General features: G+C 34.4%; 7 protein-coding genes across 12 annotated transcripts; 3 read left to right on the top strand and 4 right to left on the bottom strand.

The window, feature by feature from the left end:
• The first annotated feature begins 29 nt into the window (after nt 1–29).
• On the top strand, nt 30–1,628 carry LOC103569276 (rRNA-processing protein UTP23 homolog). Its single transcript, XM_008546502.3, has 3 exons — nt 30–229; nt 306–529; nt 775–1,628. The coding sequence occupies exons 1-3, from the start codon at nt 110–112 to the stop codon at nt 1,187–1,189; spliced, it is 759 nt and encodes a 252-aa protein (XP_008544724.1). The 5' UTR covers nt 30–109; the 3' UTR covers nt 1,190–1,628.
• Nucleotides 1,629–1,731: 103 nt separating this feature from the next.
• Nucleotides 1,732–5,541, bottom strand: LOC103569272 (enhancer of mRNA-decapping protein 4). Of its 3 annotated transcripts, none has more exons than XM_008546496.3 (3): nt 5,483–5,541; nt 5,124–5,191; nt 1,732–5,055 (listed from the first exon to the last, which is right to left on the bottom strand). In XM_008546496.3, exons 2-3 carry the CDS (start codon nt 5,168–5,170, stop codon nt 1,947–1,949), a joined length of 3,156 nt encoding a protein of 1,051 aa, XP_008544718.1. In that variant the 5' UTR covers nt 5,171–5,191; nt 5,483–5,541; the 3' UTR covers nt 1,732–1,946. The 3 variants fall into 3 exon arrangements, with proteins under 3 accessions (XP_008544718.1, XP_008544716.1, XP_008544717.1); XM_008546494.3 differs by having other exon boundaries at nt 5,322–5,531; XM_008546495.3 differs by having other exon boundaries at nt 5,124–5,188; nt 5,322–5,531.
• Nucleotides 5,542–6,581: 1,040 nt separating this feature from the next.
• Nucleotides 6,582–8,539, top strand: LOC103569271 (FUN14 domain-containing protein 2). The gene is made up of 4 exons (XM_008546492.3): nt 6,582–6,671; nt 6,777–7,066; nt 7,251–7,446; nt 8,176–8,539. Exons 2-4 carry the CDS (start codon nt 6,894–6,896, stop codon nt 8,371–8,373), a joined length of 567 nt encoding a protein of 188 aa, XP_008544714.1. The 5' UTR covers nt 6,582–6,671; nt 6,777–6,893; the 3' UTR covers nt 8,374–8,539.
• A 145-nt stretch (nt 8,540–8,684) lies between these two features.
• Nucleotides 8,685–11,698, bottom strand: LOC103569269 (integrator complex subunit 9). 2 transcript variants are annotated; one of them, XM_008546490.2, is made up of 6 exons: nt 11,610–11,698; nt 11,196–11,226; nt 10,474–11,118; nt 9,524–10,402; nt 9,024–9,443; nt 8,685–8,889 (listed from the first exon to the last, which is right to left on the bottom strand). In XM_008546490.2, the coding sequence occupies exons 2-6, from the start codon at nt 11,202–11,204 to the stop codon at nt 8,770–8,772; spliced, it is 2,073 nt and encodes a 690-aa protein (XP_008544712.1). In that variant the 5' UTR covers nt 11,205–11,226; nt 11,610–11,698; the 3' UTR covers nt 8,685–8,769. The 2 variants fall into 2 exon arrangements, with proteins under 2 accessions (XP_008544712.1, XP_053594964.1); XM_053738989.1 differs by lacking the exon at nt 11,610–11,698 and adding an exon at nt 11,317–11,405.
• Nucleotides 11,601–13,002, top strand: LOC103569270 (metallo-beta-lactamase domain-containing protein 1). Its single transcript, XM_008546491.2, has 3 exons — nt 11,601–11,757; nt 11,822–11,992; nt 12,555–13,002. The coding sequence occupies exons 1-3, from the start codon at nt 11,601–11,603 to the stop codon at nt 12,905–12,907; spliced, it is 681 nt and encodes a 226-aa protein (XP_008544713.1). The 3' UTR covers nt 12,908–13,002.
• Nucleotides 13,003–13,089: 87 nt separating this feature from the next.
• Nucleotides 13,090–19,241, bottom strand: LOC103569268 (sodium/hydrogen exchanger 7). 3 transcript variants are annotated; one of them, XM_008546489.3, is made up of 11 exons: nt 18,354–19,233; nt 17,861–18,099; nt 17,715–17,792; nt 17,568–17,644; nt 16,988–17,197; nt 16,192–16,911; nt 16,046–16,115; nt 15,605–15,679; nt 15,151–15,408; nt 14,927–15,046; nt 13,090–13,287 (listed from the first exon to the last, which is right to left on the bottom strand). In XM_008546489.3, the coding sequence occupies exons 1-11, from the start codon at nt 18,598–18,600 to the stop codon at nt 13,243–13,245; spliced, it is 2,139 nt and encodes a 712-aa protein (XP_008544711.1). In that variant the 5' UTR covers nt 18,601–19,233; the 3' UTR covers nt 13,090–13,242. The 3 variants fall into 3 exon arrangements, with proteins under 3 accessions (XP_008544711.1, XP_008544708.1, XP_008544710.1); XM_008546486.3 differs by lacking the exon at nt 13,090–13,287 and having other exon boundaries at nt 13,301–15,046; nt 18,354–19,241; XM_008546488.3 differs by lacking the exons at nt 13,090–13,287; nt 15,605–15,679 and having other exon boundaries at nt 13,301–15,046; nt 18,354–19,234.
• A 348-nt stretch (nt 19,242–19,589) lies between these two features.
• On the bottom strand, nt 19,590–22,049 carry LOC103569267 (regulator of nonsense transcripts 3A). Its single transcript, XM_008546485.3, has 5 exons — nt 21,675–22,049; nt 21,174–21,588; nt 20,943–21,097; nt 20,019–20,870; nt 19,590–19,934 (listed from the first exon to the last, which is right to left on the bottom strand). The coding sequence occupies exons 1-5, from the start codon at nt 21,825–21,827 to the stop codon at nt 19,725–19,727; spliced, it is 1,785 nt and encodes a 594-aa protein (XP_008544707.1). The 5' UTR covers nt 21,828–22,049; the 3' UTR covers nt 19,590–19,724.
• Between the last annotated feature and the right edge of the window lie 171 nt (nt 22,050–22,220).

Raw genomic sequence — 22,220 nt, 5'->3', positions numbered from 1 at the left:
TTTAAATTACTCAGCCGATAATCGGTCAGCTGTTGGGTCTGCTTGACCAACGCAGGCGCACGTGGTCTTTTTTTTTGTAGCTGGTCTGTGTAATAATAAATAAATAAATATGAAAGTCAAAAGAGTGAGAAAAGCAAAAAAAAATTTATCGTTTTATATTAATTTTTACAAATTTCGAAAACCTTTTCAAGTACTAATTGACGGGACATTCTGTCATGCGGCATTGCAGGTAAATTTTGAAACTAAAAAATTTGTTACTTAACCTGTTTATGAAAATTTTTGATGATTTATTTATTTACTTGTAGAATAAAACAAATATCAATGAACAATTGCCGAAATATTTTCAAGCGGAAGTTAAATTGTTGACGACGACATGCGTTATCACGGAAATCGAGAAACTGGGGCATGAAGTTTACGGAGCTTTGATGGTCCTGAAAAAATTCGGGTTACACAAGTGCCCTCATGGAAAGACACCAACTTCTGGAGCTAAATGTCTGCTGTCTATGGTCAAAGACAATAATCCTTCAAGGTAATTTTTATTTACACCTTTTTCACAAAGTAAATAAATTAAAAAAAAAAAAAAACTAAAAATATGCACATGTAGAAAATTTAAAAAACTACATGTGCAATTTTTTAAAATAATTTTTTTTTTTATAATTTATCATTTTTAAAACATTTTAAAAATTATTAGTCGTCGGCTAATTTCAGTATTATATACATTATCCAGTTTTTTGATTTTAAAAAAAAATATATGACATAAATATATTTTTATAGATATATAGTAGCGACACAAGACATGAGACTACAAACAAAATTAAAAAATCTTCCTGGAGTTCCTGTAATGTATTTGCATGGCCCGGCGCCGATTCTAGCACCGCCGTCGGAGGCAGACAAAGAAAGAGCTAAGGCCACAGTGAAAGTCAGCACAAGTGTTCAGGAAGAAACGCTGAAAGAACTCAAAGAATCTTTGGAAAAGAAAGGAGAGCTGCCGCCGACAGTTACTAAACCAACTGGAGAATTCGTTAAAGTCAAGCGGAAAAAAGGCCCAAATCCTCTGAGCTGCAAGAAGAAGCAGAAGAAACCAGCTCTTACTCAGCCTACGCAAAATTCTGGAAAAGTCAGAAAACGCAAACGAGTCAAAATATCCGCACACATTAAAGAAGCCCTCAAACAAACAATGCAAAAATAATTATAATATTAATTAAGTACTAAAATAAATTCGATAAAATTTATAAGAAACTGGATTATTATTTATTAATATAATACATAATAATACATGTCTTTATTTAAATTTCTTATGATAAAAAGAAAAAATATTAACTTCTTATCTTACTCTTAATTAGTCATAAAGTATCAATATCTTAATTAAATAATTATATAGTTTATCTCTGAAGGAGTTGGAAATTCTAAACTGTCAACAAAAAAAAAAGGAAAAGTCTAGACGATATGGGAGAAAAAAACAAAATAATTTCAAGTGAAAGTAATAATTAATAATTATTAAATATAACGTATGATTGCAATGAGTTGGGTCACTTGAATTATTGCGCTGTCTAAAAGCTTAAAAAAGTTCAAAATAAAGTACTTTACAGCGGGACTCAAATAAAAAATAATCTTGAAAAAAAAAAAAACTATACAAACTGAGTACAAGGTGTGATAGAAAAATTAGATTTTAAGACTAGCACGAATGATCCGAGCACGCGTTTTTTTTTTTTAATTACAGCTATTGCTAAAAAAAGAAACAATTAGTCATACGAATCACTTTTATTAAAACTACAAAAAGTCAGCCGGTGGTTTGGCGGAAGGTTTTAGTGTTCCGGAGGCTGTAAAGCACAGCTCTGTTGCCAGTCTTAAATATTTTTTTTGATTCTTATTGGATAGTATTTAAATTAATAATAAATTTTTTATTACTTAACTTATTGTTTATTTTTATAATTATTAATTATTACTTAAGAGTGCTGCTGGTTGAGAAGAGCTTGCGCAGCCATAGATAACATTTTCATGCGTCTTATCAAGCGGTGGAGTGGGTTCCCGTTCATGAAAGTCGTCAGTTGTGTTTGAAGAGTCATCAGGACAGCGCCCATGTGCTCCCGGGTCACGGGATCGTTGGGGTCTAGGTTCCAAATAGCTTCTTCGAGCCACTTGTGCTTGAGTTCTGTGCGGTGTCCAAGATCGGCGGCGAGCTGCTGCACCAGTGACAGAATCACTGGCTGAGGAAGGATGCTGCCGGTTCCTGTTTGGTTGCTGCCGGTTAGAGTCGCCGCGAAGACTTGGCTAGGCTCGACTTTGTCGCAAACGAGAACCACGAGTCCGAGATCGCTGGCACTGAGAGCGTACTGGAATGCGTGGGTGAGCTGACCCTTTCGTAGATACGCGAGCACTCTCATTTGCGCGTCCGCGGGACTTGAAGCCGTGATGCCGGGAGTCGTCGCTCTGGATCTCGCCTGGATGTCCATCATATGCTGGCCCATGTTCTCTCGAATAGAATCTCTGACGGATCTCAATATTCCTTCTTGAAGACTGTTGAGTCCACGGGAGATCTCGCTCTCAAGTTGCTCGCGAACGAGGCGCGACAAGGCTTCACTCTGCTGCTCGTTTTTCTTCTGATGAACTCGCTCGAGAATGGCCCCAGTTTTTTCGAGATACTCTTTAGTTCCTATTGCGAATGACTCTTGAATCTGTCTGAACATCGTCTGGCAAGCTTTTTCGAATCCCGGGAGCAAGCCTGACTCGAAGGACTTCTTAAATGCCTCATCAAGAGCCGATTTGGCCGCGTTGACAACGATATCTCGCATTTGGTTGCTACCAACCAGCTGAGTTAAATTATCTCTCATTAGATCGTCAATTCGTTCAACGTCACATTTAAATTGATTCTTCATTGGCTCAATGACTTCATTTACTACTCGTGGCAAAGTGGACTGAATATTTTCTTTCACCGTTGTTTCGACGGTCGTCAAAAATTCATTTTGTCTTGCAAGTCGCCCATATATACTTTGTTCGATCGTCGCGAGCTGCTGCTGGGACACACGAGTAAACGCGTTTTCGACTCTCGCAAGCACGGGAGTATCTTGTCGTAGTCGAGATACTTCAACCCTCATCTCCCGTAATTCTTGACGTTGGTCCTGAATTATTTCAAGAATTCCGTCCAACTTGGTGCTCAATGATGTGACAGCTTTGCTGGTAGCCAGCCAGGCTTCCTGAGACACTAATTTTGAATCTTTTGGCACTTTTTCATCTTTAGAAATATCATCAGACTCCAAATGAACGTCCTTTAGCATAACCATCGGAATATTCGACCAGTTTTCCTCGTCTTTGTTGACTGACTCGATGTCTTTAAAGTCTTCTTCCTCTTCATCGTCCTCGGGCTCAGCGAGAGACAAAATTTCTCTAACTTCTCGCGATGGGCTGCTACCACCACTCTGTGGTGCGCGTTCCATGTCACTCGTCGCCAGCGGCACGTCCGAAGTATTTAAAGCGTGGACTGCTTGAGCCAATGAGGGACTTGCTGACAGCACATTGCCAAGCTCAGGACTAGTTGATCCGGATAAATTGTTTTCTTTTTTCGCGGGAGAGCTGAAAGCGTCAGGTGTCATTAGATTCAAACTCGTGTGATTGGCTTCCAGTGACCCGGAGACTGTTTCGTCGCCGTTTTCCTCGACTACACCATTCTGTTCGTGTCTTATGTGCTGCAAGTCTTCCGAGTAATCTAGCGAGTCGTGAGTAAGTGTGTCCATCATACAGGCACTTGACAGCTGCCGAGCTGGCTGGAAGGCAATGTGACACTCTTGGAGTGACTTTGGCTGAACTAAATACATGCGAATCACCAATTGTTCGTCACTCTCGTCCTCAAGTGGACAAAGATCCTCGAGAGATTCACCAGTAGGTCGTACTTTGCGCATACCCGCATCAACGATACCGAAACTCAGAATAGGATACGGCAACCGGAACTCGGATATCGTTGATATGCAAGCCACCCCATCTCCAGTGTCTTTTGCGATACTGAGTATGTAAAGACCTTTGTTGCTGATATCAGACAATAAAAGAAACCCTGCTGACAGATCAAGTCCCGCTTTTAGTTTCGGCATCTTTCCACCGGATGGTGAAGGCTGGAATCTGATCGTCTGAAGACATTTCCATTTTTCACATGACCAAACCTTCAGTTCCGTGTTATTTTCACAGCCAGTAATAGCGAATCTCCAGAACTGAGCCTCGGAATTGTAATTTTTGTGATCGTCGAGGAAGAAAAGTGAAGACACCGGTCTGCCGTCATGAGGCTTCCATTGATGAAGACAACAAGCTTGCTGAAGAGTATTATTATAAACTACCTGGAAGAATTTAACTTCACCATCAAGACTGGCAGTAGCTATTGCGGTGCCATCCGGACTGAGTATTGCCTCGACGATGTCCGCTTCATGCTGACAAATTTCCGCAAATCCACCACAGCCTTTGACAGCCGGGTCGCTCAACGCCAGAGGTCCTGAGCCGAGCTGCGCGTAGACGTTGTCTATAGACCAGAGCTCCGCTGAAGGTCCTCGAGTGACCATCAGCAGCTTCGAGACATCATCCGCTTCGCCTGAGTCATCGTCGGGTATAAACGGGCACCAGATCACCCGGTGGCTGGTCGGCGAAGTGTCCTCGGAATTGACCAGCAGCAAAAGATTGCACACCAATTGCGCCGCCGTGGAGACTATTGTGTGCACGAAGAAGCTTCCCGTGTGGTCAATGCAGGCCAGGATCGCGTTCTGTACATGCGCGAACGCAAGATCTTGAATTGCCCCTCGCATTCCTCGTAGTAGAGCTCGTTGCTCGGAATCTTTGTATACAACTCGTACGACACCAGCACCGCTGCTAGCTTTTATTCCATAAGCCAAATACTTTCCTGACATATGAACAGCCAGCAACTGTCCGGTGTAAAATTGCAACTCCCACGTAAAGTCGACAATGTTTTTTAACTTAACCTTTGAACTCCCATGATCATGTCCTCCCGGTGATAGCACTACTGTAACATCTGTGCTGTAAATGTCCGCGGAATGATGATCTTCTTGGCTGCTAAATTCTCTGCAAATTAAAAAAAAATTACGTCAGCTAACACCAGATCAAGATAATGGATATTATTAATTACTTACACAGACTGCTTATGAGACCTCAGTCCGTCTTCTTCGACTTTAAACATGATACGGTAACCCAACAACTACTGAAACAATAATTACATATTTTTATTATCAGAAGGAATAAAATATTGGCCTGTAAATTCTAACCTAAACCGGTGACACGTTTGTATTTGCATGCGGTAATTTGCAAAAAAATAAATTATGTATAATTACCTGGTAATAATATCAAAACAAAAAAGTTTTATAAATTATTTTTATTGATTTGAGCTACAGCGGCATACTAGCTTAGTTTAAAATAATATTTCGGCAAACGTGCTTTTTTTTACAGGACAAAAAAAAAATTAATACCAGCCAAATTGAGCCAAATGCTATACCTATAAATGTCAGACCATGTCCAATCATGGCCTGCTGCGGCACTTGTGTTTAAAATTTACGATAAACAAGTACTTTGAATGTTTCCCGCCAGAGCGCGGAACTGTCATCAAAATGGCGGCTGCTGTACCGCCGACAATTTAAATATTAAAAATAAATATAAAATGAATATTTTTTAATTAATAAAATAGTTTATTAATTAATATTATCACTTGCGCGGTAAATTTAAAGATTGGAAAAATAAATCATTAAAAATTGGAGACAAATTAAAAATTGTCAAAATAAAATGGCGGCAGAATATGATAGAAAAATATTTAAAATATTAAAAAAAAAAACACTTTAGTGTTTGAACAAACCTTGGCGGGGAAATAATATGCAGAAGGGTGTCCTAATACACTGGGAGATTTGATTTAAATTGCTCCAAGCGTATTGCAGCTAAAAAACGTCACTTAACTGCTATTTCCCCACCAGACGATGCCAGATGAGTTTGCTCAGGACCTAGGAAGGTATCAGCATCAGCCATCAGCAACACTTTACACTAGCACTGAACACTTAACGACACCACAGACACTTTGCACAATTTAAATTTTACAAACACCGCACAATTTAATTAATCAATTACTATAAGCAATAAATTTTATGGATAATTACACGACGCCACTGCAATACTGTTTCAATTCAAACGTAAAGAAGGATCTGGATGACTACTGCCATTGTAGATGATACTGACTGCCGCTATTGGACCGCCAGTTGATACTAAGCAATCGACTTTGCGATTCTCTCGCCCCCACTCTAGTCAATGAACGCTGAATACAGTGGCGCTAACGACGCCAAATTTCAAAATTGAAATTCAATAATTTTATTAAAATTTGTGGGTGCATTTGAAAATGCCCTAGGTCTAGCTCTAGCTATATAGCGAGAGATAGAGCTAGAACATTTTCAAATGTACCCAAAAATAAGACACTGGTACACTTGTTTTTTTTTTTACCAATGCCGCGAAATTTGAATGTTCGCAAAAACATGGCGGTTTAATTTGAATCTCGGTCTAGACTCACGAAGAAAATAAATGACGTGACTTTAGATATTGTTGGAAATTGTAGAAATAAAGGGATCACTTTTGCTCAACTTCAGTTATTCTGCAACTCGTGACTGGTGATGGTGATTCATTTTCTAAATTTATTGTGAGCAATTGTAAGATTTTTATTGATTATTAATTATTACTACTGTTGACATTAATGCTAGTACTTAATTACCATTTAATTTATTTTCCATGACATTTATGTTGATTTTCTATAGCTGTCAGGTTTTGATCGGGTCGCAGTAAATAATTGCGTAGATTCTTAGAATACTTTGTGTATTTAGACAGTTGGTGAAGACATTGACGACTAATTCGAATAAAAATTAAACGTAACGATGGGATTGCCTACGGTTAAAAAGAATCGAGAAAATTTGAGTAACGAATTACGAGAGGCTGCTGGTACCTCCTCGTCCGCTGACGAGGCTAAGAGTTACCTCGACAAAGTTTTTGGAGATATATCAAAAACATCAGCTACCAAACAAATCGTTATCGGAACCACATCAGGATGGTAAGTTTTCAATCATTGTCATCTAAATATAATAAATATCACGTCATTTTATTCACGGGCTAAATATAATGATGATTTGTTTTGGAGATTACGTTTGAAATATTGATTTTATTTATTTTCATATGTACGTACGAATTTACAAGTATTTTTAACTCAAAAATTTATGTAATAAAAAATAAAATAGGATGACGGGGTTCCTAGCAATGAAAGTTGGTAAAATCGCAGCGTTTTCTGTTGGCGGTGGTATTATTATTCTTCAGATAGCTGTGCATCAAGGCTACATCAAAGTTAATTGGGATAAAATACAGAAGAAAGCTGAGAAAGTATCAGACACTCTTGAAGAAAAGATTACGGGCGAAGGCCCGAAATTTTTAGACAAGGTACAGATATTTGGACGTTTTTTGCTGATGCACTCCACCTATTTGATCAAGTCTTTATTCCAAGATGAGACTTCATCAGCAAATCGTAATATTACTGTCTGATTCATATTTATGATCCTGTTAACTGACAATTCAAAATTTTCCGATATTTTTTTCAAAAAACTCAATTACCAATAGTATGCACATGTAGAAAATTTAAAAAACTGTAGGCGCAATTTTTTAAAATATTTTTTTTTATAATCTGAGTTTAAAAATAGGTGGAGTACTTGGGCACAATTATTGTTCTTTATATTTATTTTATATATTTATTATAATTACAGGTAGGCCAGTGGTGTCGTCAAAATACGTTTATAACAACAAGTTTCGTTGGTGGTTTTTTAATTGGCTTAGCGATGTAGTCGCTCGCGTAAACTGAAGTCTTCGGAAAAATTATTTTTAAAATAAATTATTATTTAAACTTGCCATTACTCTCATTTGCATTTCGAGGCTTTTGTTAATAATAATTAATTACTATTTTCATTATTTTTATCTCCATTGTTAAGCAATCGATCCAAATAATAAAAATAAAATCAAATTGTATTCCAGTAAAAGTATAAAGTATCTATAAATATTTATTTAAAAAAAAAAAAGATTGTACTTGAGTGGTAAAATAAAAATTTTGATAGTATTTATAATTTAAAAAATTATAGTTAGGATTGAATAATATTTTTATGCAAGTGTTCATTACAGGTAGAAAGATTTGTGGATAAGAAATTGGATAAAGCTGAAGACTTTTTGAATGCTAAGAAAGTACAAGGCCATCGCTGGTACGAAAAAATCCTCGGCACCAACAACGCCAAAGGAGAATTTAAACCCAAAGAGATGCATTTCTTTGTCGTTTCTTTTGTCGCTGGTGTCCTAATTGGATGTGCAACCGCTAGTAATTAAATCACTAACATTAACAGTAACCAAACTTGTGAAAAAATGAGAAGAACAAAAAACAATTATAATAATAATCCAGAACTAAGTATCCGCGCACACGTCACACTAATTACTCGTGTGATCCCGACTCATTTAAATCTGTACCAATTACATAAACACACACGCGTACAACTACAAATGATATTAAACATTTTTTTTTTATTTTTTTTTTTATCAGTATTTACAATAGTGTTTTTGAAAATTATTTTTTTTATTTATTTGTATTTAGTGTATATTACATATTTATTATATATATTCATAAGTTATATTATGAGTCCGTATGTGTGTGTGTGTGTAAAAAAAAACTTATAAAGTTATGATGAAATAAATAAAAAAATAAAGTAATAATTTTTTTGTTGTCACTCAGAAATGTTTCAAACACTGCATCACTATTAATCGTAATTTTTTTCGTAGACTCTGGTTACCGTTACAAAATATATGAGTTGAATTTTCAGATATTTGAATGAGTGTATCTTCATCCTGCTGTAATTAACATTAAAAATTAATTAATTTAAGGACATTTTCAAACAATACTCCCCACTTTTTGAAAATATTAAATGACCAGGCAATTTCTAGAACCAAGGTCAGGAATAGGCGAGTAAAATAAAAATACTTACTAAATGTATACTCGTGGAAGTTGGAGTATTGTTTTGTACTTTGAAACCATGGATTCCTTCTTGATGGAATTTATGCAAGAGTTCTTGTATGTCAATATTTCCATACTCGTGTTTCAGATCTTTTTCTTTGAGATTTTCACTGTCTTTGTTGTCTTTAATGTCAACCGCAGACGATGAAGGCTCTTGCATCTTTCGTTTTCCTCTTCCGATCAACTGCTGCAGAGGCTCAATACTTTTGATCGTATATACATTGTCTTTTATCTCAAGTTCGCCAGTAATTGATGCTAAGCTCAATCCCGGGCGTATTTGACTTGGAATAATACTGCTGGCTAACTTGGGTTCTATGAAAATACGGCTTTTACTTCGTTTCAGCGGTAATTTTGTTACCTCGCCTCTTCTGAAGGTGATCAGTGGTTTGTCCTACAAAATAAAACCATCATAGAATTTTTATTTTTTATAGTCAAGGATATAAAAGTTTTCCAAGAGGGTTTAATAATTACCGGAGCTACTGGTTCAATGATAAGATCAATGCGATGAGGCGCCGAGTAAGGCGGTTGAGTGTAACACTCAGGTATCACAAGATTGTCCGGTTTCAAATCACGAATAAGTTTGTTTGCTTGAGTAAAATTCAAAGAAGTATCAATAGGACAGTGGACTGCCTTCATGGCAAGCGGCTGATAGGGAGCGAGAGCGTCCAAGTACGGAAAATCTGGCTCCGTAAAAATAATAGTGTGCTGAGGATTGTTGCCCCACAGCTGAACAAAATGAACCGCGTCGCCAAAACGCAGACTCGGATGTCCACAAAAAACGACACAAGGCTGTCGGTACTCGGTGCTGAAGCCTCCCTGCCATATCGATGTAAAGTGTTTCAATCGTGCGTTCTTCACCAGAAACCCATGTGGAAATGGTTCTTCTGGCAAATAAACTTTGTTCTGTTTATTCGTCGATAACCATTCCGCCAAAATGTTTGAGTACGCCAACGAAGACTCAGCAACCGGAGAGACAAAGAACAGGGGGATTTGCGTGAGTCCTATTTTGTCTAAATGTGTGCTCAAGCATTCAAACAGGTCGTAAACTACTCCTGAAGGATAGCAAGGAATCAGAACGCATCCGCTGCTCCTCAGTGTCATTGCCACCGCCATGCAGAGTTCGCCCAACATCGTGTCGGGATTCGCTGTGGGTGTCTGAGTCAGCCCAGTTAAAATCAACACGTCAGAATGTTTGAGAGTCGTCTGCTCCATCGGCCTCGGATGAGTCGTCAGTGTCGACGAGCCACTCACATAAGCGACTTTCTCATGCTCGCAGGATATCAGCCAATTACTGCTCCCTAGACAGTAACCAGAACTTATTGGTGTCACTGTCAGTGCTCCATAAATGTCCTGCAAGTAAAATAAATAAACTCATTAACATCAACACAATCTTGCACAACCAAAGATGCTGAAGTACTCACTAATTTTTGGTCATATCCCACCAGCTGAATATGAGACAGCGCGGAATTGACAGCATTCATTGAGTACAACTGTTTCCAGGACTTTGGTTTGACAGCGTCAGCTAGAGGTGATGGCAAAATGTGCAGCATTTCCTTCCAGTACTTGGCCAAAGTAGTCCTGGGTGTCTGCTCAATATACTGAACCAACTCTTCCATAAAAAATCTTCCAATCTGCAGCGTTGGCTCTGTCGCGTAGACGATTCCCTTGAACCCGGTGGCTTCCGTTATGAAAGGCAACGCCATCATGCACGTGTAGTTCGACACCAGAATCACGTCGATCTCCGAAAAGTCAACGATTTTCTCCAGCGGGGGTGAAAACTCGGGTATCGAGTCTACGAACACGCGGCCGCAGCAGTCTTTCAGCTCCCCTTCAATCTTCCACTCTTGGTTGTGGTACTGCTGGTACGGGTGTTGGTTATGATAGGGATTGTGATGGTTGTCTCGAGGAAGCCAGTTTGGTAGCGCATTAAATTTACCACTCGGTACCATGGGTATCGGCATGAAATTTAATATCGACTGCATATTTAAGCTGCAGTCCAACATCAGAGTTATTCCTTTGAATGTCAGTACCAGACATGGTTTCGTTGGTTCACTGGATAAGCAATACTGCAATTTACAAATTAATTTATTAATTAAAAATAATTATATGTCACAAATATAATTATATATATTTTCTTACTTACCAACTTCATTTTTCGTTATTTTAAATTTTATCTAAATCATTTTTTAAAAATAAAAAAATTAAATTTTTTAAGGTTAATCAGCGCCGCCAATTTATTTATAAATATATAAATTATTAATAACCTGGTCCATAAATTTATACGCGTCAAATATATGAAGATATAAATATATAGTGTATTATTGTTTGATATATTTAAATAATTAAAAAATTTTTTAAAGTGCGCGCAATTTGAATTTGTAAAATAAAAATACTGCGACTGGATTCTAATTTAAAATTGTCTTGTTAACCTTAAAAATAACTGAGTTTGTGTACGTAAACAAACCGGTTGACTTGCATGTGTAAATAAATAAATACTTGTCAGTAGTTAATAATTATTTTAAAAATAGTTTTTGTAATTTAAAAAAAAATGATGTACCAAATTATAGTTTTATTTGACGGCTACTCAAAACAGCTGGAGGATGAAAAAACGGAAGCAAATTGCTCGTGTACGTTGATAAAAAGTCCGACAATAAATATAATTGTTGACACCATGACTGCTTGGGATCGTGATAAAATAGTGACAGGTGAATTTTTAAATGGTTTGGATATTTTTCATTTTTTATGGTTGATAATTATTTGAATTTTTAGCTCTGAGAGGTCATAACATTAAACCAGAGGACATTAATTATGTCATCTGTACTCATGGTCATGCTGACCATATTGGTAACAACAATTTATTTACCCATGCAAGACAACATATTGTAGGCCATTGCATACAAAGAGAGACGATATTTGATGAATCTCAGATTAGTACCAAAGGTAAGAAATGGAAGCAAGTTGAAAAAATAATTGACTTGTTAATTATATTTATTTATAACGAAAATACCTGATAAAAAAAATTTATGAGAGATTGCATGGGAACCCATAAGAATCCATTTAGAAAAGTATGGATTTATATAAGAATCTATATATTACTATATATAAGAATCCATATAGGAAACTGGGTACCTAGATTTTCATATAAGAACTTGGATTTATGGATTTTTTTTATGGGAAATTTATAAAGGAGTCTGGGTTTCTATGTAAGTAATTTCTATAAAATTCGTGGTATCTAGATTTCTAGGTCCATCGTCTATTGATACGCATTTATGAACAAAAGAACAGATAAATATTCCTATAGGAAACCATCCATATGAAAATCCATCCGAAAATGTCATGCTGGAACCCATATAGTAATATAGTCTGGATTCCCATAGAGATTTTTTTTATAGGGCACTAAATTTAAAATGAAGGATTTGAATTTCTATTTAATATTCTTGATTATAAATTAAATACTTAATTACTTGTAAATGATAAAATTTTAAATTTTGGATTTATCTAGGAGAGTATCAGTTGAATGAAGACATAAAAATTATAGCAACTCCTGGACACACTGCTGAGGACATCACGCTCTTAATCAAAAACTGCCGAATAATAAACAATGATGCGAATGACGTTGATGGATCTCAGGCTCTGCAGACCCACCGCGTGGCAATAACTGGGGATTTGTTTGAAAAAGAAGCCGACATCGCGAACCCTGAGCTGTGGAAAGCGGTGGGCTCCAAAGAACTCCAGCAAATCCAAGCAAAAAATCGGCTGATGATTATCAAGACCGCTGACTATATTGTACCAGGACACGGGGCTCTGTTTAAAGTTACTGAAGACATGATTAAATTATTAGAGTCGCAATTGTAATTAAAAAAAAAGTACTTGGGGTTACCTTTGCAACACAATATTTTATTTAAACAATTAATTAATTAATTAATATATTTATGATATTATAAAAGTAAGAGATGTGAACCTGCGTAGCATTTACCTGCAATGCTTATATATTATTTAAATAATTATAATTATGATAATAATTAATATAATACTGATCAAAATTAATTCTTATAATTATATCGTACTCCCATAATATAACAATAAAAATAATTATTATAAATGTACATAAAAATTAATAGTGTAAGATAACTATTGATAAAAAAAAAGTATATTGGATTTAATGAAACTGATGCCGTGCAGAATTTAAATTAGATGTTGGAGTGCGGCAGTGTATGACGGATGGCGCCAATTGACTGTAAATAAAAAAAAAGACAACAAAAAAACAAAATAAATGGGAATAAATAACAAATTTATAATAATAATATATATAAATATATTTTTTAAAATTAAAATTTTAGGTATTAACTAATTTATTAGAGTTAATTAGTAATTTAATAAAAATTTAATCAATAAAATTTTACCATACACCAAAAATTGTGAGTACATGCAATATTTAATAATTATTTTTATTATTATTTATTAGTAATTAGTAATTGTTAATTTTTTAAAATACTAATAGTATGAGAAATAATATATACTAGATAGATAATTAATTACCATGAAATTGTTGCATTAAAATTTTAAATATTTTCAGTACAAGTGAAATTTAAATAACAAATTTTTAAGTTTTTTTTTAATATAAATAATAAAATATCATAAACAATTAAAAATATTTTAATTATCATTGGCATCATTGATAGAATTTGTATATTTTTATTTGTTTTTGTTATTTATATATTTTATAAGCACGCACACACACAGTAAATAAAGTTTATCTATGCGCACATGGACATACAGCAGTTTTTTTTTTATATATTATATTATATTAATATATTAAATTCACATTTTTTTACACTATTCGTTTTTATAATAAATATATATATATATATTAATATTATTGTCGTCAAAAAAACAATAATTTTTATTAATACTCATCGCAGAAAGTACTTTCAACCGCTGTCATTACATCGTAGTCATTAAATAATTAATTATAATTTATAATTGTTTTATATATTCATCTAAATAAATAACTGAGGTAAAACTGCCACATACTTTTCTTAACCTGCGGAGTTTATATTTACTCAGACGCACCAATGGCAATAAATACTTAATTACTAAGTAATTAATACAAGTGTACGCGTGTAAATACAATTCATTTTTTTTTTAAACATTCTGCAAAATATTTTTTATCTTGTATATGAGATAAAAGACCCAATTATTGACAGGACACTAAATATGAACTCATTTTATTTAAATTATTTATTATTAGAATTAATATGGCGCGAAAATTTGAAAATTTAAATTCAAAATTCGTATTTCATTAATTTTTCTTTCATATGTACAATAAAAAATTATGAAATATTTTCATAATTTTTCAAGTAGTAGATTTGTATAACTATTTAAAAATTTTATTTATCAACAATAAATACGATCGATTAATTCAGAAGCATCGACTAAGTAAATGTTTAAAAAAACTCAATACTCAACAAACTTTAGTGTCAACAATCGGGACTCTTACCCGACACAAGAACTTACACCAGAGATCTTGATTATTATAATAAAGAAATATCGGTATTAATATTCAAATTAATTTACAATGATTTTTTCTCACACGCATACACAAAATTATCATAACACAGAACTGTCTATATGGTCACGGTGAATTCATATTTACTATAAATAAATAAATACTATTGAAAATTAGTTGATTTATAATAGTAATAAAAATAAATAGCAACAATAACAATGGTATATCTATCTTCTGTGCAAGTTAAGAATAACATAAGGTTCGTCAGTTGTTGTTGTTGTTGTTGAGTTAGGAATTTCGGAGTTGTTATTTGGTTGATAGCACGGATTAACAGTGTAATTTAAATTTGACTGGTGAAAACTTACCGGTTCGAGACTTCCGGTATTCCAATCACCTGCCCCCCCTCCTACCTGATCCCGGTGCTGTGAATGCGCTAAACATAAATCGGAATCTGAATCGGTTCTTCTTTCGCCATTCAAATCCTCCTGAAGTTTAAATTCAATAAAATAATTAATTTTTTTTTTTTCAACAAATCAATTCTAAAAAAAAAAAAACTAACTTCAGTATCATTTACTAATTTATTAATTACCTGAGATAATTGTTGCGCTGTTGTAAGAATTCTTGCAAGTGGTGTACAGCAGACCGGCAAAGTTTCAAGTAAAGTCGGCCGCGAGTGTGTAAGAAGCGGCTTCATGTAACGTGTGTCAAAGTCACCCCAAATTCTCGCGAGAAAAGCTTTCTCATTTGGCGGCGACCACGAGGAAGATGATTTGTGTGCCAAGTTGGGACCACTGCCTCCTGTACTACCGGCGTCACCCTGCGAGCAATTATCCTGCATCGAATTGTACTGCAATAAATAATAATATTAATACGCAGCCGCTACTTAATAAGCTACCAGATGATTCCCGCTTCTAAAAGTTTAAATTTTTTGCTTACGCATTATTTTTATAGCAGTTTAAAAAAAATGTAATTGTTGCTGTAGCTTTGAAGCTGTGAAATAATAAAACTAAATGTGTGAGTGTGGAAATTAAAATAAAACCTACCGGAGGACTTTGGTCTCGGTGTAGCTGCAGATTCCCACTGCAACCGAATCCACATGCACTGTCGACGCCACTAGACTATTTAAACAATTTTTCCATTTATTTATTTTTGTTTAAACAAAATTTACAATCGTATTGTTAGGTGCCGATGTGTGCCGCCGGTAGATTATTAATAAAATAAATAAACCATTTATTCAAACTAATAAATAAAAGATCACCCCAGTACTTTTTTAAAAATATTTTTGTAAATTTTTATAAGACAAGAAAAAAAATTGAACTTTTGACGCTCGTTTTCGGAGCACGCACTGGGATGAACTTTTAATAAAAAATAAAATTGATGATGTTAATGCTGTTAATGCAAAATGTATTTCAAATAAGCGCCCATTACTATAATTGATAATAATGACAAGCGAAAAAAATATGAAATAAGAAAAAAATACTCACGTGTCTTACTTGACCATGAGTTGCAGACGCTGATGAAGTAAGTCCTTCAATTTCCTCATCTACTCCAATTCTACATCAACAAATTAATTAATTGCGGCTGGATAATTAATTATAATATTTATTTATCAATAGAATTAACTACTTACGGAATTTTGAACCAACTGAGAAACTGTGTGGTCATACCGCCTTGAAATATGACAGTAAGTATGACAATAAGACTGGTAGTAGTCAGCATTGATTGTCGTGCATCAGACACCGTGTTCCTGATTGCCAGAGCAAAACTCATGGCACCTCTCAGACCAGAGCAGAACAGCATGTGCTGAAAGTTCATTGAAATCTTTGGCTTACGCGCCAAATTCAAAATAAACGCCAGCGGGTAGACGTTTGCCGCGCGGCCTATCAGTGCGCAAGTGAACCCGACGAAAATGAAACCCGGGTCAAAGCGATGTTTGGGGAAAGTGAACATGGACACCCCGATGTAGCTGAATATAAAGTTCTCGGCGAGGAAAGTTAGCAGTTCAAAAAGCTGCTTTGTACGCTGCCGCGACTCGGTGCTCAGATTGTTGTAGGTATAGTGAGCCTGGCATATGCCGCAGAACAGCACCGCTACGATACCGGTCAGATCGGCAGCTTCGGCGATTAAAAATGTGCTGTAAGACATCAAAACAAATAGCGCTGATTCCAGCAGCGGAAAATCACGTACCCGCGTGAATTTTGTTAGAAGCGCAGTGATACAGCCCATTGTTGCGCCAATCAATAATGATAAACCGAATATACGTATAAAGTCACTGAGCGCTTGGAAGAATGCTAGGGTTTCAAAACCACCAGTTCCTGTTTGATATCTTGCTCCGTAGTTTTGAATTGATCTGAAATAATTATTACACAAAATTATTATTTTTTTGGTTTTTTATTTAATAATTTTGAATAATGAATGATACTAACCCACTGAGTACGATAGCAACCGCGTCATTTAAAACACTCTCACCAAAAACTAACGCGTATAAATTAACATCGACATGTAAATCGTTGAATATTGATATTATTGTCAATGGATCTGTCGGCGATATCAATGCTCCGAAATAAAGTGTATCGAGAAATACAAATGACTCGGATAAATTTGGTACTAGTTGGAAAAATCCATACATTAAAAGTCTGCAATAAAAAGAAAATAAATAATGAGAGGTAATTTTATTATTCTCTGTAATGGAAGACTTATAAGATTGATCGGGTCTCCGTCTCTCGACTTCCATTAAAGTTAAATCATTTAAAATATTTTAGACTGTAAAATTATCAAAGCCAGAAGCTCCGATTTCATACAGAATTTTTATAATTTATATCGGGATACATTTAGAATTCTTTTTTATAAAATTACATGTTGGGTATGACATTAAGTCTTATGTAATATTTTGTTTCAAGGATTTTCAATGATTGCTGATTAAAAATTTAAATATCAGAAGTAGATCTTGGAAAGTAGAGATTTTGAAAATTTCTAGTTTTTTTTTTAAATATAAAATAAATTTACCCAATAACAAATGATGATATTGTTGTGCCTATGAGAGCAAACATCAAAATGGCACCTAAATTACGGAAAAAATATCTCTGAAAAAAAAATCAAAATATTATTTATAATAAAATAAAATCAGCGCATGATTCAATTCTCAAAACTTACTCTCTTCAAACTGTAGCCAGCATGAAATATTATCGGAGGTAATATAATATTGAAAAAAATCTCCGGATCAAATGTAGCCTAAACAATATATGAATAAGCAACCAGACAAAATAAACAAAATAAATAACTGTGATATATTAAATTACCATATAATAAATCTCTTCTTCTTCTTTGTATATTTCACCGCGAAAAGAGTACGAAAATGTTTTATTTTTAATATTACCACCTCCTTTGTCTTCAGGAAAATGAAGCCACAGAGAATCTGGTGGTACTGATTGATTGTACTTGCTGTGTTCGACATCTGGCACAACTGGCATATGATTAATTGTGTTCTTTCCATCCGTTGTTCTCAATCCATACCGAATAATTGCTCCAACAATTAAACCTGTATTCAATTATTTATTGAAAAATTATTATATTTAATTTAAAACCATCTCCAGATCAGCTTAACAAAATAACAAATTAATATGGAGGTGGACAGTAAATTTAAATTTCTAATTTCGTCCCTTTATTGGGACTTTTTCAGGAGCTAGTCCAGTAAAGGAACAAAATGTCTAATTTCTGGTCAAAATTAAATTGAAAATTTCAATTTACTATCCACCCTGGGAATTTATCATTTTAATTTACGATCATAATTACCATAGATTACAGCTAGACCAGTTTCATGAAGGAATCTTAATCTGCGATGTTTAAATGTCCAAATAGTTAGGACAGTGAGTGTTAATAAAAATGTATAGAACAGTAGATTTAGACTGTCAAGTCGATGAAGAAATTGTGCTTTGGCATCGAGCTCAATGTCTGTCGATGCTCCATTGCAGGTCCTGGTTGTTATTATCAGGACAATTGAAATAATTAAACTAACAATTGAATTGTTTGTTACAATCATCTTTGTACGCAATCACTTATGACAGTGCACTAATAATAATTATAATAATAATAACAATAATCAGGTAGATATATATGATATATTTAAATATATTGAGCTGATTTTGTAGGTGCTCAAGCACATATTGAGTTTATTTTAATTAGATAAATTTATAAACTGGCCAAGACGACGACGGAATAACCACTTGATTAATACGACGTAAACGAGATAACAAAAGTGACCTCTGATTATTTATATTTAAATTTACTACATTTAAATTTAGCACCTAATTTTATAAACACGATAACACTGTGGCCAATACATTTTATTCTTCTTTATGTTGTTTTTTACTTCTTGGATAAATCACTGTTGCGTAAATTAAATTTAAGGAACAGCTGAGGAGGTTAAATTGTTGCGGAGAATTGTTGGGGATTGGAGACCAAGAACCAAGTCCACCAACACCAAGACCTAGTGCTGCTTTTATTGCATTTTATAATTGCACACACATATGTCTTGTAACGTATACATATACAGTTCGTGCGTACGTGTCATATATTTGAGTATCTCTTGCTCTTTCTGTCATACTGTCGCTATATTTTTGTTCTTTTCCTACGATAGCGCTACTATGCCATTGAAAGTGGGGAAAGTTTATTGGCTGTCAATAATGAAGAAAGTTTACTATTTTTTTTACTTTTTAAAAATATTTTTAATTCGTAAAAGTTTATAAATATAAAAAATAAAATTAATTACTTAGTCCCAGCTCGTTGACAGCTTGTCTGTAAAAAATTCTAAACTGATATTCAAAAGTTATGAAATCCATGTAGATAACAGTAAACTGATTAAAACAATCAGTAAATTTCATTCTATTTCATCATTCTGAGAAATCAGAATAAAAAAAACAAATATTTATTTTTAAAATTTTAGTTACATTCAAACTCAAGTCGGAATTCTTCTGAGACCTGGAAAATCTGCAATAATTTGAATGGACAAAAATAAAAATGGGTTTATTATTTTCATATTTATTATATTTTTATTAACATACATTTCTAAAGAGTGACAGAAATCTTGTCAGAAGTGGTGAAAATAAACGACTCTTATTAAAACCATTTAAATAAAAAGGAAGAAAGATAAATTTAGCAGCGCAATCAAGGATTATCACGACTCACACTCCGTTTAAATGTCATTGAGCGCACCTCGGACGAGGTAGATGTCAAATCATTTTTACTAGATCCTTTACTAGGTGTAGGACTTTCAGACGACGAAGCTCGATCGTCGTGATTTGATTTCTCGCGCTCTAAACGCTGTTTACTAAATTTACCCATTCCTGGGCGATAGATTTCCATTGCAGGTCGATCCTTTTAAATAAATAAAAATAATAACAAATTTCAGGCACACATTCAGAACAACTTATATAAAAAAATAATTAATTTAATAATTACTTTGTTTCTAATTCGTCGTTCTAAGCGCGGATCCTTTTTGTCTTTGTCTTTATACTCATGTTCGTTTTTTCTCAAGTTGTCCTCTTCTCCACCGTCCAGTGACTTGTGTCGACGAAGAAACGCGCCGTCTCCACCACCTCCGTCGCCACCACTCTCCAAGGAACTTCTTCGTTTCGGAACCTTTACGTTCCGTACTTTAATCTCACTTTTATTCGTCTCCTCAGTTTTAATGGACCCAACAAATTTACAATCGACAACTTTTTCATCTTTTGGATTGTCTGGCAATTCATTGAGACTCTTGCAATCATTACTCTTGTCATCACATTCACCAGCTGTGCTCGGCAGTAAATCAACAGTGACATCTTTTTTGGTTTCACATTTATTCAGATCAACTTCCCGTACTTTGTCTTTGGGTAAATCAACTTCATCTTTCTTGGCATCAGCAAGTCGTCGCTTTTCTTGTCTCATTTTCTCATAGCTTTTGCCTTTTCTTTCGTCAGCCAATTTTTCCTTATGATAATTACCACCACCACCACCAGTTCCAGCGCCAGCATCTTCTCTTGAACCTTTGGATTCTCGTCTCTCTTCTTTTCCATAATCATCTCTCCTGTATGACTTTTTATCCTCATACTTTTTATTAACCTGTTTATTATCTCGCTCATGTTTTTTATCTTCGCGATCTCTGTAACTTTTACCCAAAGTTTTAGTGTCCCGATCACGAGCCGGTAATACTTTGTCACGCCTAGTCTCCTCTCTCTTACGGTTTTTTGAATCTTTTGGTAATATTTTTTCTTTGTCATTTTCTTTATTGTCACGATTACTATCTCGCTCAACTTCCGGGTTTTTTAATACCTAGAGAAACAAATCAAACATTAATTCTACTATCCACATTATCAACTTATAAATTTAATCTATAAAAAGTACCTTTGATACCATAGGGAGTTCATCTTTAGACCGACGTCTTTCAATATCCCGTCGTCGTCTCTCCTCACGTTTTTCGTCTCGGACACGCTGTTTTTCAGCTTTCCGCTGTTTCAAGTACTCCAGCAATGGCGTAGTCGTTACTCTTTTCTGAGTATCTGTTAAAAATAAAATTATTATTAAATAAAATAAATTTTACTGATTTGCTAGAATGGAAGTCTAGAAATGACTTACTATCAAATGGCTGATAAGAGTACTCAGTCTTAGGCTGAGGAACAGCTGCGTCAGCCTCCTGATTCTTCAAGCTTTCAAGAAAATTAATGTAATAAGTATCAGCCTCAATGGTACCGCATTTAGGATCTTTTTTACGGCCGACACGTTTTTTTGGCAGTCTTTGAAAGGGCGCGAACTCCACAACTGCTGGATATTCGACACCTTTAGCATCAACGAACACATAATTATCAAATTTTTCACGAAATACAAATATGTCTTGCTGGTCAATAAAATTTATGTACGCTCGTGAAAATGCATTTTGTCCCAATGACATGTCAGCTTTTACAAAATGAAGATAATCATTGTCAGGAAGTGGAGATACTTGATCAATAAATTGTGCTTGTGACATAGACGGTGGCAATCTTCTAATTACGACCTACCAATTAATAATTAATTAATAAATAAATAAAATTAAAATACTAGAACATAACCTAAAAAATTAAATTTACTGATTTAAATTACCTTAGTCATTGGTTTGCATTTTTCTTTTTTATTGTCCGGTTTATTTTTCGACACCTCGACATCCTGGTGATGGTTCTCAGCTGGCAAAGGGTTCGCATTATTTGTTGATGAATTATCAGGGTTGCTATCAAGTTTTTTAACTTCCTCAGTCATTTTAAATATCAATACATAAAAATATATGTGTATAATTTATTTATATTCTTATTTCACATCTGTCAGTTGAATTATTATGACTAGATTTAAAATATTTAATTAACTAACTTTTTGTTAATTGATTCAACAAAATTTTTATCAACTTATCGGAGTAAAAGTAAACATGTTGTTTTTTTTTATTTTGGTTAACTTTTGAAAATTTACTTTGGTACTAAAACTAGATTCTAGTTGTTGCCGTTGGTTACTTGTTCTAATGAATGCGCAGCTCACTTCATAGTACAAATATTCAAATGTATAAGCGGGTACTAGTACAAGTATATTATAATAGACTCAATTATGTATTGATTTGATTATTTTATTCAATTTTTTCAATCAGATTCAATCGGAAAATAT

Source organism: Microplitis demolitor, chromosome 5, assembly GCF_026212275.2.
Source record: "Microplitis demolitor isolate Queensland-Clemson2020A chromosome 5, iyMicDemo2.1a, whole genome shotgun sequence".
Taxonomy (NCBI): domain Eukaryota; kingdom Metazoa; phylum Arthropoda; class Insecta; order Hymenoptera; family Braconidae; genus Microplitis; species Microplitis demolitor.
Note: the sequence above shows the minus strand (reverse complement) of the source record. Positions and strands in the feature narration are given on the sequence as shown.

What these genes read in the sequence shown, in the direction of transcription:
- LOC103569276 (XM_008546502.3), top strand. Translation starts at nt 110, where the DNA reads ATGAAAGTCAAAAGAGTGAGAAAAGCAAAAAAAAATTTATCGTTTTAT. An exon ending in TCTGTCATGCGGCATTGCAG is followed by an intron (nt 230 to 305) that starts GTAAATTTTGAA and finishes ATTTACTTGTAG; the next exon opens with AATAAAACAAATATCAATGA. An exon ending in AAAGACAATAATCCTTCAAG is followed by an intron (nt 530 to 774) that starts GTAATTTTTATT and finishes ATATTTTTATAG; the next exon opens with ATATATAGTAGCGACACAAG.
- LOC103569272 (XM_008546496.3), bottom strand. Translation starts at nt 5,170, where the DNA reads ATGTTTAAAGTCGAAGAAGACGGACTGAGGTCTCATAAGCAGTCTGT. An exon ending in AGGTCTCATAAGCAGTCTGT is followed by an intron (nt 5,056 to 5,123) that starts GTAAGTAATTAA and finishes TTTAATTTGCAG; the next exon opens with AGAATTTAGCAGCCAAGAAG.
- LOC103569271 (XM_008546492.3), top strand. Translation starts at nt 6,894, where the DNA reads ATGGGATTGCCTACGGTTAAAAAGAATCGAGAAAATTTGAGTAACGAA. An exon ending in ATCGGAACCACATCAGGATG is followed by an intron (nt 7,067 to 7,250) that starts GTAAGTTTTCAA and finishes AAAATAAAATAG; the next exon opens with GATGACGGGGTTCCTAGCAA. An exon ending in GCCCGAAATTTTTAGACAAG is followed by an intron (nt 7,447 to 8,175) that starts GTACAGATATTT and finishes TGTTCATTACAG; the next exon opens with GTAGAAAGATTTGTGGATAA.
- LOC103569269 (XM_008546490.2), bottom strand. An exon ending in TGGGATATGACCAAAAATTA is followed by an intron (nt 10,403 to 10,473) that starts GTGAGTACTTCA and finishes TTTTACTTGCAG; the next exon opens with GACATTTATGGAGCACTGAC. An exon ending in TCATTGAACCAGTAGCTCCG is followed by an intron (nt 9,444 to 9,523) that starts GTAATTATTAAA and finishes TTTATTTTGTAG; the next exon opens with GACAAACCACTGATCACCTT.
- LOC103569270 (XM_008546491.2), top strand. Translation starts at nt 11,601, where the DNA reads ATGATGTACCAAATTATAGTTTTATTTGACGGCTACTCAAAACAGCTG. An exon ending in TCGTGATAAAATAGTGACAG is followed by an intron (nt 11,758 to 11,821) that starts GTGAATTTTTAA and finishes TTGAATTTTTAG; the next exon opens with CTCTGAGAGGTCATAACATT. An exon ending in ATCTCAGATTAGTACCAAAG is followed by an intron (nt 11,993 to 12,554) that starts GTAAGAAATGGA and finishes GGATTTATCTAG; the next exon opens with GAGAGTATCAGTTGAATGAA.
- LOC103569268 (XM_008546486.3), bottom strand. Translation starts at nt 18,600, where the DNA reads ATGATTGTAACAAACAATTCAATTGTTAGTTTAATTATTTCAATTGTC. An exon ending in ATATCATCATTTGTTATTGG is followed by an intron (nt 17,198 to 17,567) that starts GTAAATTTATTT and finishes TTTTTATTGCAG; the next exon opens with ACTTTTAATGTATGGATTTT. An exon ending in ACCGAGACCAAAGTCCTCCG is followed by an intron (nt 15,409 to 15,604) that starts GTAGGTTTTATT and finishes TATTTATTGCAG; the next exon opens with TACAATTCGATGCAGGATAA.
- LOC103569267 (XM_008546485.3), bottom strand. Translation starts at nt 21,827, where the DNA reads ATGACTGAGGAAGTTAAAAAACTTGATAGCAACCCTGATAATTCATCA. An exon ending in CTCTTATCAGCCATTTGATA is followed by an intron (nt 21,098 to 21,173) that starts GTAAGTCATTTC and finishes TATTTTTAACAG; the next exon opens with ATACTCAGAAAAGAGTAACG. An exon ending in AACTCCCTATGGTATCAAAG is followed by an intron (nt 20,871 to 20,942) that starts GTACTTTTTATA and finishes TTGTTTCTCTAG; the next exon opens with GTATTAAAAAACCCGGAAGT.